This window comes from Gallus gallus, chromosome 3 (genome assembly GCF_016699485.2).
Source record: "Gallus gallus isolate bGalGal1 chromosome 3, bGalGal1.mat.broiler.GRCg7b, whole genome shotgun sequence".
Classification (NCBI taxonomy): Eukaryota; Metazoa; Chordata; class Aves; order Galliformes; family Phasianidae; genus Gallus; species Gallus gallus.
In genome coordinates, this window is record NC_052534.1 from 44,395,732 (window position 1) to 44,410,359 (window position 14,628).

General features: G+C 35.5%; 1 protein-coding gene across 4 annotated transcripts in view; it reads left to right on the forward strand.

Moving 5' to 3' along the window:
- The window catches only part of PARK2 (parkin RBR E3 ubiquitin protein ligase), a 680,874-nt gene that overhangs the window by 235,158 nt on the left and 431,088 nt on the right, over positions 1-14,628 (forward strand). For all 4 annotated transcript variants that reach the window (XR_005858705.2, XM_419615.8, XM_040698150.2 and 1 more), the window contains one exon: positions 3,054-3,172. Coding sequence is in view for 2 of the 4 variants with exons in the window: in XM_419615.8 (XP_419615.4) it covers positions 3,054-3,172 (119 nt within the window). In the remaining 2 variants the exon portion in view is untranslated. The remainder of the gene's footprint in view (positions 1-3,053; positions 3,173-14,628) is intronic.

A 14,628-nucleotide genomic window follows, 5' to 3' on the forward strand; every position in this document is an offset into this window, starting at 1 on the left:
CATAAGTGAGCATGCGTTCATATCTTCATTTTATATACACTATATCCTTCCCCAGAAGACCAGATTTCTCAAAACTAGTTCCATGTCTTAAATAACTAAAGCCCTGTTCATGTCACCACTCCCTTAACCAGTTATTGATTTTCTTTATTCTATTGTTGCACCATCTTTGAGGATAAGCACGATGTACTGTTAGAGATGCAGAGTAATCGATATCTCAAAAAACATGCTGGTGTGGAGAAGCTGGAAGTTGTATTCAGAGCAATGAGAGAATCATTGATGGTCAAAAAACATTTTAGGGACACCTGGATGCAGATATTTGGAATATGGAAATGAAAATTTAAATTGCTGTCAGAAAAGAATAAGAACAGATACAACACATTCAATTGCCCTTCATCCACCAATGTGTGTAAATGCAAGCAGATCAGTAGTTAAAATTTGAATTTTGTTTATTTATTGTGTTAATGCACACCTTACATAGTAGAATTAGGACTTAAGGAACTTCCATTTTCTTACACTTGTAATTTGCTGTGTTTGCACATTCTTGCTGAGTACCAGTGTTATAAAACGTTAATGGAAAGCTTTATGAAAACCTATAGACCATGATTGAATGAGGAAAGATGAGGTTGTAAGGTTGGTGCTGCAGCCATTTGAGTGATTACTGGCATGGTGCCACAATTGCAATTCCTCTTACTACAGCTATACCAGAGCTGATTTCTTTTCTTTGCAAATTCCTTTGTCCTTCTTTCTTTCAGTTCCCCTCTGAAAAACTGTTCAAAGGGATATAGTCTCAGTGAAGGGCCTTGGTAAAATTCACAGTGATATTAATGAGTCTGTAAAGACTTTAATTCTTGTCATCAGAATTGTGTACTATGCCATCATTTAGCCTTTGTATATTTAATTCAGTCTTCCCTACTCCTGGTAATGCTTAGGACATTCACTTAGTAAGGTAACTGCACTTGGTCATAGTGAGATCAGCATGTCTGCATAGAATGCTGAATGGCTTGTTGAAAATATTCATTTCCTCCTTTCTCCCAAAATCACAACGTTCTTCCTGCAGTGTTCTGCCTCTCCAGCAACCATGCTGTAGGAGATGTTTCATAAGTTATTCTGGGTGTCTATGCTGCTTAACTGCTCAAATTCATTATACTATAAATTTGTTTCTTGTTGTGTTTCAAATTTCTGCATGAGTGATGTGTATAGGGAGTACGTTTTATATCCATGAAAAAGCAAAATAACAAAAAAAAACCCTAAGTAAAATAAATATTGAGTTAATGTAGTCTATTTTTGTAGGGAGTAAATATCAAGCTAATGCACAGGATTTATCCTCTGCAGTAAGTCATCAGTGTGTCTCATTTTAGGCCTTTTCTATGACTGCTCTGTTTTACTGCAGTATTCAGTCATGATGACTTATGCTGTACTATCTTGTGAATATTTTGCTGAATATTATCAATAAGATAATTTTATCTTTGGGTACAGATGGAATGAGCTTAGAACACAGCTAGGCAAAAAGCACTCAAATTAGATTTCAAAGCTCATGCAGAGCAATGGAAGAGCATTGGTGATACCAAAATAAGTAACAGGCTCTGATCTCACTGAAGTTGAGTTGTGGCCTCACCTTGAACACTGTCTGCAGGTTTGTGCCCCACAGTATCAGAAGGATATAAAACAAATAGAGAGCATCCAAAGGAGGGCTACAAAGATGGTGAAGGGTCTAGAGGGCTATGAAAGTTCCATCAGTTTCTGTGCGATAGCAATAATCATCCTAAAAAGGGGTTTGCTCAGAATGATTATCAGGATTGCAGTTGAAATCAAAGTAATTAGTGCCACCTAAGGCTTACACAATTCTCTTCATGTTCTGCAGTTACACAGAAGAGTGTGCACTTCATTTCATTTTTTGGAAAACTATACAAGGACTGCTCCCCAAATAATGCCTCTTATTTTATTTTATTGGCCCTCGATGTCAGAGGTGGATGTTGGCGGTATGGTTGAACCTTCCCACCAGTATCCCGTTACATTCTGTTGCTGTGTGACAGATGGCAGCAGAGGGGCAGTCTGACAGAATAGCATCTGACGTAGAAGTGAAGATGAAGCAAAAGAGTGTCATTAAATTCCTCCTCGTGGAAAAAAATTGCATCTGTTAACATTCATCAATGTTTATTGAATGTTGATGGAGACGAAACAGTGGCTGTGAGCACAGTGAGGCAGTGGGTGATGCATTTCAGCAGTGGCGAAAGTGACAGTGGCTCACCTGCACTGTTGCAGATTTTTATGAGTGCAGCATGCAGGCTTTTATTCACTGTGGGCAAAAATGCGAAACTAATGGTGGTGACCTTGTTACAGAGTACTGCTCTGTAGCTGAGAATTTATTCTACTAAATAGTGTTATTGTGTTCTTTTGTATCTGTTGTAGATTCCATGAAAATAAATAGGAGGCAATACTTTTGGAGCAACCTGCATAGTTGGCAGCAGTTTACAAACTTTGCTAGGTTATGTCACTACTAGCAAGAGTAAAGAAATTGTTTCCAGTCTTCCACAAATAAAACTAGATTTGCTAAGTTAAATATTTTTCTTTTTTTCATACGAACCAAATGAATCTTTTAAACTTCATCCAAGGAAATTTTCAGGCAATTTGAACTCACTAAACTTGCATCTAGACAGATTTAGATTAGAAGTAAAATGTAAATTGTGGAGAGCCAGAGTAATTAATCTCATACATCATTTGCCAAAGATTACAGTCAGTTTTCATCAGTCATGAGCTCAAGCTCAAGATAGGATGCACTTTCAAGGAGTTGTAGTGTAGTTCACCTTTATGTACTGATAAAGAAGCAGGAGTTACTGGAACAAATGCATCGAGTATATTAGGGAAGAAAATCACCATGCTGTCTTCAGGCCTTAAAATCAGTATTAAAAAAAAAAGAAAAAAAAAAAAAAAAAAGAATATTTATCACATACAAATAGAAACCTTTATTTTTGCTCAAATAGAAACCTTTCCTTACACTCTGATACTGCTGTTCAGTGAAAATGGTTTTGTTTGTTTGTTTTCCTTCCTGACAGGTGCAGCTAGTTACAACAGTTTTTATGTTTTTTGCAAGAATTTCTGCCAAGCTGTGAAACCTGGGAAACTGAGGGTCCGATGCAATGAATGTAAACAAGGAACACTCACTTTGGCAAGGGTAAGCATTTCAACTTCTCAGAGCATATAGAAATTATTTACATTGTTCTGCCTTATCCGTTTGCATATATGTGGTTATATAAACAGGCAATTTCACTTAAATCTTTCCTGCTGTTTATGCTTGAGTAATTCAAAGCTTTATGAAGATTTCATTCACTTATCTCCATTATTTATAGAACACAGTAGTAAAATATTGCAGACTGTAACTGCAATCCTGTAAAGGTATTCTTAGCTTTATATTTTAAGTCCTAATGGTTAACCTGGAAGTATTCATAATACATACAACTAAGGATGTGATTAAGGGTTGATACTACATGTGCTTATACAAAGCTTGGAACGGTGTTTAAGGCCACAGAAAGACCTGAATTCAGTGCTGGTGCTGCTGAACGTTATGGAATGAGACAAGGAGGGATTAAGTGGCTGTGCAGCTGAGAATATTAATCTCTCCAGCTCAGTCACTGTATGTAAGGTCAGGGAAACATTATTATGCCAGGATAGAAAGTTAGTAGGAGAACTGTCAGGCTTGGTTTTCATTCTAAAACAGGACAGTGTTATTTGACTTGAATTTACAGTAGTATGGAGTTTTAGAGATGTTTTTGCTGAAAGTTCTGCTGAATTTCACTGGTTGTGCTACTGAGGAAAGATTGTCTTTCCTCACTAAAAAATCACTATGTTTGTCAGCCAGCTTTGTTATGTGAGAGGGTTCAGATTTTGCAGAAGATAGACCATGCTATATATTTTGGAGACCTTTCTGTGATATTTGATGCATATTTAAGTGCTCAAATTTGTTGACTTGACTTTTATGGGCATTAAAAAAAATCCTGTAAGTTAGAAATTGGTGTATTACCACAGACCATCCATTTTGCTCATTCAATTCCACTGGACTACGTCAGTAATTGCTAATAAATTATAATAATAACTGAATATTATTTCCCTTTCATAGAGAAATTAGTCAAGATAAAGCGGATGTAGGTAAACCATAAAGACGTGTGTACATCCGTGCTACAGAATTGTCAGAAAAGCTGAAGGTTTTTCTGAAGATGTATTTTTTTCCAGTTCCAATCTTGACTTATACCAGGCAATGCGTAGCAGTTTCTTAAGAAGCCCTCTTGAGCCAAAAGCAGCAAAGTGCCACCTAAGCCAGTATTTGTTTCAGTAATTCTTTTATTGAGATGAAAGTGAATACCTGTTTAAAACTCACACAAAGCTTTGGGCAGCTTTAGCTTACTCTACATGCTAATTCCTTTCTCTACCTAAGCCACAAGTGACCAAGCTAATTAAATTGAGCTTTCTTTTTTCATAGTGTGTTCACTGACTGACATTTTAAAATATTACTTATTCATTTAAACAGTCTTATTCTAAAACCTTATTTAACTGTCATGCCTATTTGCGTAGCATTATTTTAATATATGATGCTCAGAGTAAATTTATGATACTATTTTTCTATGAAATTAAAGACCCCACTATTTTTATTTTTACTGAAGACATCTATCTAAATATTAAATTTGTAATTTTCCACATGACACTTAGGTTGGCGTTTTATGAACATTTCATGACCTAATTCTTTATGGGAGATATACGCCAGACTGATTTAATTATAAGAAAACATCAGTCACTGCAAAAGTATCACTTTTCTCTAGTTTCACTAATTACTCAAACACAAAAGCATGTCTAGATAGACTGGAGTGTGGGAGTCCTATGTAGACCACCTACTAGCCTGCCAGCAGCTTTCTCCAAATGGCTTGAAATTTTTTCCATTAGTTTCATATCAGTTTATATCTTGACACTTTTAAGCTTTCAAAAACATTTATTTATTTGTTTGTTTGTTTATTTATTTATTTATTTATAGCACACTGCAGTTTGTATTGGTAGCCATCATTCAGATTCTCAGGGTATCCATCTTCTAGGGAAAAAAGAAACCAAAAATAACTCACCGAGATTTATGCTAGTCAGAATTAGACTTATTTTTTGGAGCCATAGTAATGTCAACATTCATTATGTTAACTCTACAATGGAAAGGAAAATGCGTATTTGGAAATGGGAGGCTCAATGCAGCAAAGTGTTGCACACCAAGCTATCCCTAAAGCATACTTTTTAAAATGTACTGGCTGTGCCACACTCCTGGTATACAAGACATTTGACTGTTTGTCACAATACAGAACTTATCCAGGGTAAGAATTGAGAGTGACGTGGGAAATGGGCTTTGGCTCTTCATACTTATCTGCTGGCTCCATGGTGAAGATATTTTCATTGCAGAGATGTGTAACTCATCGCTATTTGGTAATTCTTCATTCATTTTGTGTAGTACTGTCTGAGATTTCAGTATATCTTCTAGTATAAACACTACAGGAGTTTTGTGTAACTTCTGTAGCTTTCCTTGTAGCTCATGGTATTTCAGAATCTTTTAGACACAGAAAGTTACATTTGGATCTGATTTAACTGACTGCAGCTGAGATGAAACTCAGTGTCTGACAGTGAAGCATACCTGGGTTCTATCCAGTGGCTGATACCCACAGTTCTTCTGCTGTCCCTTTCCTTAGTACCCCACAGGAGCCTCTGTAGTTCATGGGTTCTCTGCCAGAGAACTACTCTTTTCTCTCTCATCATTTGTATTGTTATGGATATTATTTTAATATCTATATATTTTGTATCTACTAATAAATAAATGAAAAACTATTTTTTTCCTCTGGCACAATCATAATCTTATCATTGAGATAGTTTGTCATTTGGTGTAGTCTGTGTAGTGCATCACAGTTTTGGCAAATGAGAAGTTCTAAGTGACTGACGAGTAGCAAGTCGCTGATAGCTTTAGATGTTGTCCTCGCAGTTGAAAACGTAGTATATTGAATTTGATATTTCCATATTTCCTAGGAAGATATAGGTCTTTAATACAATAATTTCCTTCAAGCTCTTACCTCTACCTCCTAATTAATGTCTAGTATTTATTTGAATAGTTTGTTTTCTTTTTAATGAATAGAAACTTAGAAGAGATTTTCAGTAATTTAAAATAAAAAGGCAGTGACTTCATGTTCTTTTACGTATTTCCATAGTTGCCTTTCCAGAGATTTCTTATAGGACAGTTCTGGCAGGAGTTTATTGTTTCTGTATATTATTTACTTTAAATCTCTCACTCTCTTTTTTATTTGTTAATATATCATTGTACAAATCCATTCCACAGTGGACTGCCTCTCATCACTGCTTATTGCCGATCACATACTTTTCCTGGAATTGGATGTGTGTCTTGTTGCATTGGACTGAGGCTGGCTGAAAAGCAGAGACACATAGCAGTTCTGTACCTAACCAGGGCCTCTGTGTACTCACCATTGCTGGGGTAACTCTGCAAGTAGCCTGCAGAGGAACTAATGCTGCTTTCCTTATTGGTTGTTCTCTTTTAAGCCTGGTGCACATAGAAGTAGAGATGTCTATTTTGCAAGTTTTGCTGTTTTTTTTGAGGACTGCCAGTCATGAAGGGTCTTTAGCATAGGTAGTCCATTTTCACTCATTTTCTTTTTTGTGATTGAGTGACAGACAATAACCAAGCTCAGATTAAAAAAAAAAAAACAATTCGGCCTTTGAAGCTAAACTGCAAAATAAGCTCCACCCTGAGGAGTGCAATATGACAAAGTATGATCTCATTGACAGATACTAAAATTGTGATTAAATTCCTAGGACTGAAAGAAGTATGTATTTGTCTCTTCAAAAAGGCATGCTTGCAGTGAGGATAACAATGTTTTTGATATTTCTTAGCTGTGTGGCAAATACAGTGCATTAATATACTTACATTGAAATTCTGTGCATAGGAAAAGTTATCATTGTGGTGTGCACTCCTTTGTCAAACTAATAAACATGTAGCAACTGTTTATTGTGGAGTTCCTGTTAATAAACTTGTGATTACAAAAAAAGCTTAATTTCCCCTGCATTTGGCCAAAAAAAAAAAAAAAAAAGCACAAAAAACACAAAACAACAACAAAAAAAAAACAAAACAAACAAACAAAAAAAGCACTCACAGGAAATTATATGTAATCTGTATATGTATTTCTATCTAGATGGTATAAATAGTGATCATAATAAGAATAATTACAAATAAATCGTGAATTTATGAACAAGTAATAAAAAAAAGAATGAAAAGTGGGTATTTTTCCATTATAGCAGAATAGAATCTAGAGGAAGTTGACCTGGCCTAGGATACCAATATTTTTAGTATTTTGACTTGAAAGGATGTGAAAGAATTCTGTGTCATCCATCATCCACTCCTCCTCGTTGCTGACCTATTACTTTCAGTGACTCAGAGCTGGACATCTGCATTAAATAAATTTAAGTGCTGAGCTGAGGCAGTATGCAGGATTTCTGGTGGAAGCTTCCCAAGAATGAACGCATGAGATCTGCAAGCCTGATTTAGTCATTAACTAACTTTATTGCTTTTAGTAATATAAGAAAAAAAGTAATTCTAACCCAAAAATTGTGTTTTCTTTGTAATATCTTTGAAGAAAGATGTTATTATAGAGCTGGTGATACTGTATCACACTGGTCATATTAACCTGCATAAGAGACAGCGGAGGAAGCAGTTGTATTACACCAATATTCAGTATTCAGGGGTTCTGCTTATGGTCCTGTTTTCATCTGATTTGGAATTGCTTTAATAAACAATGTGCTCAGAGCCTTAACCTATTCAGTAAGATTTTTCGTCTAGTTTAGCACAATCATTTGATCCTTCAAAATTTTCACATTCTCCTTTGAAGTATTGTTGCAAATTTTGTCCTTCTGTTTGGCTGGCTGTATTTTCTTATAGAAAATAATAAACAATACTATCACTATGTTCTGGCTTCAGATGGAATACAGTTACTTTACTTCCCAGTAGTTGGTATGGTGGTATAGTTGTGCTGTATATTTAGGATGAGAACTGTGTTGATAACACAATGATGTTTTAATTGCTGTAGAGCAGTTCTTACACTAAATTAAGGACGTTTCCGCTTCTCATAATACATTGGCAGCAAGGGGTGCCCACAGAGCTGGAAGGGGTCAGAACCAGCGCAGCTGACCTAAACTGGCCAAAAGGATGTCTCCTACCTTATGGCATCATGCTGAGCAATAAAACTTGGGGAGTTGGTTGGTGGGCAGCTGCTGCTTGGGAACTGACTTGGCATTGGTTAGTCCGTGGTGAGCAGTTTCATTGTGCATCACTTCTTCCAATTATTATTATTATTATCCCTTCCTCTTCTGCTCTCTTAAACTGTCTTTACCTCAACCCATGAAGAAATAACCACGCTGATTGTAGAAATAGGAAAGTTCAGCACTGGGTGATTTAAAAAGAATTTTAAAACATTTTTATTTCTTTATTCTCTGTTTTTTCCTTTGGCTCCAAGTCTTACTGTGCATGGAAGACCTGGGAGGACAGCCTTGGACTTACACCTGCCTTAGCCAGTGACAATTCCATTAAGTCGGGCCTCCAAAGTGCTGAGCCCTGTGTGAAGAGAATAGTTGCGCTAGTCAGAAAGCTTGATTAGTTTTATTCAGGCTTTTTGGCTACATATTTTATTTTTTTTCCCATTATCCTCCAAAACTGATTTCACTAGATTGAACATCAATTGTTTGATTTACATATATACAGTTAAAAAAAAAAGAAAAAGAAAAAGAAAAAGCGTACTTAATTTATGAAGAAAATTATTCAATTCATTCCAAAAGACAGGAGCAACAATTCTCTAATGCAAAATAAATTTTGAAAAGGGAACAGTTTTGCTTCTGTTTGGGAAAAATAACATATAGGTCTTTCTTTCATTTTAATGGGATAAGAAAGTATGTTTTAACTTCTAATTCTGTTAAAGCGCTGAGATGTCTATGCATGATTAATAGTACGTTCCAACTTATTGTGTTATATGTTTTGGTGAGATTACACATTATAATGTGTCTTAAAAGATGGAAAAAAAATATATACCAATTACAGGAAAGAGGTAAAATGACTTCAGTGTTATGTATCACCATTTCAAGCCATTCTGTGAAACAAAACTGCCCTTTAATGTGAAGTCAAAAGTGGGTTTCTCTGGCTTGGGTGATGACATTTATGAAAAGAAAAACAGTTATAAATTTGCTTTCAGATTACATTTTTTTCCACGAGTCTGAATCAAATATCCATCTAATGTAGCCTGTGGAAGATACATGTGTGCCTAGAAATAGGTGGTGATTAGTTCAGTCTATCACATATTGGCAGTTGGTAGTATCACAGAGCAACAGACTGGCTGAGGCTGGCAGGGACCTCTTGGTCCACCTGCTGCAGCTTCTGCTCAAGCAGGGACACGCAGAACAGGGTGAGCCTAGCCCATGTCCAGGCTGCTCTCCAGCTTTGGGCAACCTGTACTCTGTCAACTGCAAGGTTTTGCCTAGGCAGCATTTCCTGTGTTTCAGTTTGTACCTATTGCCTCTTGTCCTATCACTGGATTCCTCTGAATAGAGACTCTCTCTGTCCTATTCATACCCTGTCTTCAGATACCTATTTCAGTATACCTCAAAAAATCTGTGACTAGGAAAAAACACCAGCCTTGGAGTAACATTTCTTCTGTCCAAAGTAGTAGTTGTGTTTGAATTTCTTGTGTGTAAAATTGTCCAGTCGTATATTTGTAATCAGATCTTTTCGTAATTCCTACTGAAATCCTTAGAAAATTAGTGTGCTTGCCAAGTGGCACACAATCACATGTACATACAGATCTCTTTCACTTTTATATAGACTTTGTGATGTTTCTATTTTTTCTTTCTTTGTATGTTTTTGTTTAGATATATAGCCTTGGGGGAAAAAATAAAAGAAAAAGGTATGAGGGGACGCCCCAGAAACATAAGTAAGCCTGATTTGGCCTGTTCTTGGGGCCAGAAATCTAACAAGGAAATGGACTGCTCTTTCCCTCTCCAGGTCTTTGTGCAGCCAATATGACCCCCAAAGACTCAGCAGAAGAGCTGGTCAGGAATATCAAAAGTCTGCATATCTTTAGGTTATGCCTTTTGACATACTGATTGGTAGCAGCTCTGCCATCATTGTCTTTGTAACTTGTAAAGACTGCATTCTCTCCATGCTGTAGCTCTTCTCTAACAAAGAGTTTCTCTCAAGTTTCTTGGCCTTGTATGTTGAAAGGAAATATACGGAGTGTTTTTCAATATCAGCTGGTGACTAAGAATTTCAAAATTTAGATCTGTATCTATCTGCTGAGAACATAAGCTCTGAGTGTAGGTGAATCCTTGGCTTTCCTCTAATTCCATTCTACTCAATAAGATCATAAGGCATTGTGGATAGTTTGCTGGAATTTGTTATAGTAGAGAAGCTTAGTACTGGGACAGTGATGGTTGTGTTTTGTGGTTGTTGGTATTTGTTTGTTTTATTTTTTTAATATGGCAGCTGCCACTGAGATTTAGATGTCCCAGAGCATAACTCTCGTAATTTGCTTTCTTTATTAAAGTATAGCCAAACTTCTTTCTTCCCAGTATTATTCCTTAGTAGATATGTGTACAGAGAGATTGTGCTTACACTATAGATAATTTAAACATTTTTCTTAATTACAAATATTAAACAAATCTAAAGGGTCAGTGATTCTATGATTCTGTGATTCTAATTTATCCTAATTTTTAAGATGATAGAGCATCTGAATCACCAAGTGGCTCACAAAGTAAAAATTACTATATTTTCCGAAGATACTGAAGTAACTGAAATAGCAAATGCCAAAATGTTTTTTTAAATGTGTGCCTTCATATCTTTCAAAAGCTGCTGTAATTTCTAAATTATGATGATTAATTACATTTTGATATTAATTATTAATAATTAGGATGGTTAATTAAAAACACATTAAAGTAATGGTTTACCTCTAAATGAACTATAAACAAATCTCTATTCAACCTCAGTGTGGAAAGAAAACTTCAAACTGTTTACGTTTCTGCCTTATGTCAGAAGGTTTTTGTTTGTTTTGCTTTGTTTTGAACTGAATTAGTTAATAAAAAAGTTTTAGGGTACTTGAACATAATCTAAGTAAAAACTTGGACTTGTGTAACTAATAAATAGCTAATTTGAAGTCGTATTAATTTATACTTGCTTGGATAGGGTCATGATATTAAGTTATTCAAGTTACTCATCTTGTTAATCCTTTCCTCAGAGCATTATTGTTGTAAAATATCTTTAACAATGTGCAACCGCAACCATGAAAGTTATTTTGATTAAACTATACTGATACACAGTATAAGGAAGACTTTTCCCTTCTTCTCATGGAGATTTTCCTAATGTGTAAATGAGTTCTTAGGGACGTATGGTGTTGACCAACCTGTAATCCACAGTCAAATTATTAGAATTCATTTTTCCACTGTAAGCACCTCGACAAAACAAGACATGCTTGCTTCCCCATAGTAATTGTCAAATGCTTAAAGCTTGAGTTTAGTATTATTTCTTGGATATAAAGTGGGGTGTTTTTTTTTTGTTTGTTTCTGATAGAACTATAGTAAACATTTCCGTGTTAAGAACTTAATTATGATAGGAAGTGACTACATTTTTTCTTTCTGTTTTTTCTTTTTTTTTTTTTTTTTTAACTACACAGTGATAAATCTAAGATAATCTGCAACTTCTGGATTTTATTTAGGGAATCTGATCTCTCTCAAGAGTTCTGAGCATAGGTTGATTATTCCGTAAGTCTTAATGTCTTGATAGCTTTTGTTAAAAGCAGGAATAAAACTGTGGGGGCCGAAACATGTATTATGGAAATGACTTGTGAAGAAATATTCTAGCACTCTAATGATATAATAGTCTCAATTTAAATGAAATAGCATGCTTTTTTGAAGATGATACATCTAGACGTTTCCGACAAGTCAAAATATCTCAGCTGAGAAGAAAGATTTTTGCCTTTTCACAGGCAAAGTGATATACTATCCAGAGTGGGTGCAGCTACCTCCTAACTGTTCCAGAATTATCTGTTAAGCATGAGAATTATCTGTCCTGGAGTAAGCAACATTTTTTTCTTAACTACGTAATAGGACTGCTGTACTCAACAAAGAACAAATTTTAGACGTGGATGCAAAGAGCAAATTCATGAAAATGTTTCAGGCAAAAAGTAGTGGACAGTATAGGATTTGATAACATATCTGATAGCATTCATTTTGGGAAAAATAAGAAATGTGTCTGTGGAAACACTTTCATTTAACTAAATTTTCAGGTTACATATTGTAAGACAATCAGAGAACAAACTGTACTATTTTTTTTCTTTCACTGGAAGCTGTTCAGCCAAGAGTGCTAAATATCTGAATCTTAGCCTTATGTTGTTTGTATCCACTGACATTTAAACTTACTGCTTTGGGATGAAGATAAAAGTTTCTGACTGCAACTATGATAGTTACCATCATGGCTGGAAATTCCTGGCACTGATGAAAGTTTAAGTATTTTAGGTGCTATAGCTATGGGCCTTGCTGAAGGTTTAGTCAGTACCTTCCTGAGATTTTGCCTTCTTATTTTTACCAACAGCTAAAAATGCAGATCAGTAGTTCCTAAACCACTGGGTTAACTGCACCACTACCTGATATAAGAACTAACTTTCCTTGTTTCTGCGTCTACTACGGGTGATACTAGAGCAGCCTAAGTTGAGATAGGTGTATACAATGTCATAAAAGACAAGCTGGGAGAGCAGGAGTGTTATTTTCACTTACCTTTGATCTACATATGCTCATCAACTGTTGTTATCTGATGGCAGAATCACTTTGCTTTTTGTGTGTGTGTGTGTGCATGTTATTTTGTTTGTACATCCCCAAATTCTAGATTTGCTGTTTATTAATTCTGATTCCAGGCTGTAGTCACTAGAATCAATATATTCTGCATGTCCATGTTTCCCTACATATACCTTGTGTTGTAAAATAAGTCAACTCAGCTTAACAGAAATTATTTGCTTCAGAATAAGGCACTACATTTTCACCAATGCCTCACTTTCCTGTAAAGAGCATAAGGAGAGGTTTTTTGCAAGCTTTCTTCCATCTAACTCTGCAAGTAACCTGCCAGCTGAAATCACATCTCTATGCAGGAGTGTCTCTGAGAGTTAGGTCCACGGTTCTGAAAATGAAAAATGCACTAACAAAAGGCAGTGCTATTTGTCTGTTACCAATATAGATGCCATAGATGTTAAGGTATGTTCTTGGAATTTCAAAAATACACTTCCTTGAAGAATATCATATTTCTAACAGTGAAGTATGTTGGTTTCTCTCTTGGACTGCAGTTTGGCTATCTGCTCCCGTACTACCATACTTGCAGCTACAAGGATGTGCAGCTTTGCCGTGACTTCATCTGAAGAACACATTCATTCTAGGTGTTAATATTCTGTCTGTAAATTATTAATTGCATAGTTACAGAAGTTTAGTTTCAGATGGAAGAAATTAATTCCCCTGAAGTTAGGCTTTTAATTTCAGTCATGTCTAATTGCTAGCTTTCTGTTCAACTAACAAATAGGAAATATTTTTTTTTCAACCAAGCTTTGCCTGATGCTTTTTAAATATAAAGTGCTAAACAGTGGAAGAATAATTATGTTTGAATATTCAGTCTTTATTTATATATATATTTACTATAGATCAGATCAAAAACTTCCAAGCTCTTTCTAAATATGATCAGAAAACCTTTCACACAGTCAGAAAAAAGTATTGGTTCTTGATGGTGATTGCAAAGGATCATACAGTGAAGATGGCTTTAAACATTAAGCAAAGTTTGCCTCACTCTCAGGCTCTTGCAATAGTGCCAAAAGACACATTTTTCTGTTCTTCTCTTAATTTGCCTGCCGATCTTGATCTCATGATGACAATTCCCTAACATGCATTCATAAATACTCAACTGATGCTATAGTAAGTTAGACCTGTTTTCACCCCGTCCTTGTGGCTAACCTGATTACAAGGAAGGCAGGACCAGGGTTTTCAAATTCTAAGCCATGATCAGAAATGGGGATCAACAGGTTGCATGCTTAGTTCTGCTGTCAGCTCTGGTATTGAATAATTTTGGTATTTGGTACTGAGTTTTTGCTAATGAAAAGCTGTTTACTAAAATTCAGGCTCAGTGATGAAAGCTAAGATTGCTGACATTGACATTTGAGAAAATAGTATATAAAAAAGAATTTAGAAATTTTAGCCATTTACTTCAAGTAGAATGAAACACCTGGACTGAGGTTATCTTACTACGTTCTTTTTTAAGTCTGCAAATTGTGAAGTTTTATTTCAAGTATTTTTAACCTGCTGAAACACTTTTCCTTCAATTTAGCACTTAGGTTTCTGTTATGCCTTTATTTCCTTCTAACATATTTCAATTTGTAAATTACACTAGAAAGAACTGAATTTTTTTAGCATTCTTCTTTGAAATACATCTGATATTTTTGTACCCCACAGTTTGTGTCATAAGCAGAATCTTACTGTACACTTCAGAGAGGTCACGTTGTTAGTTATCCACTCCCTGTTTTTCCCTGTATACCCTGG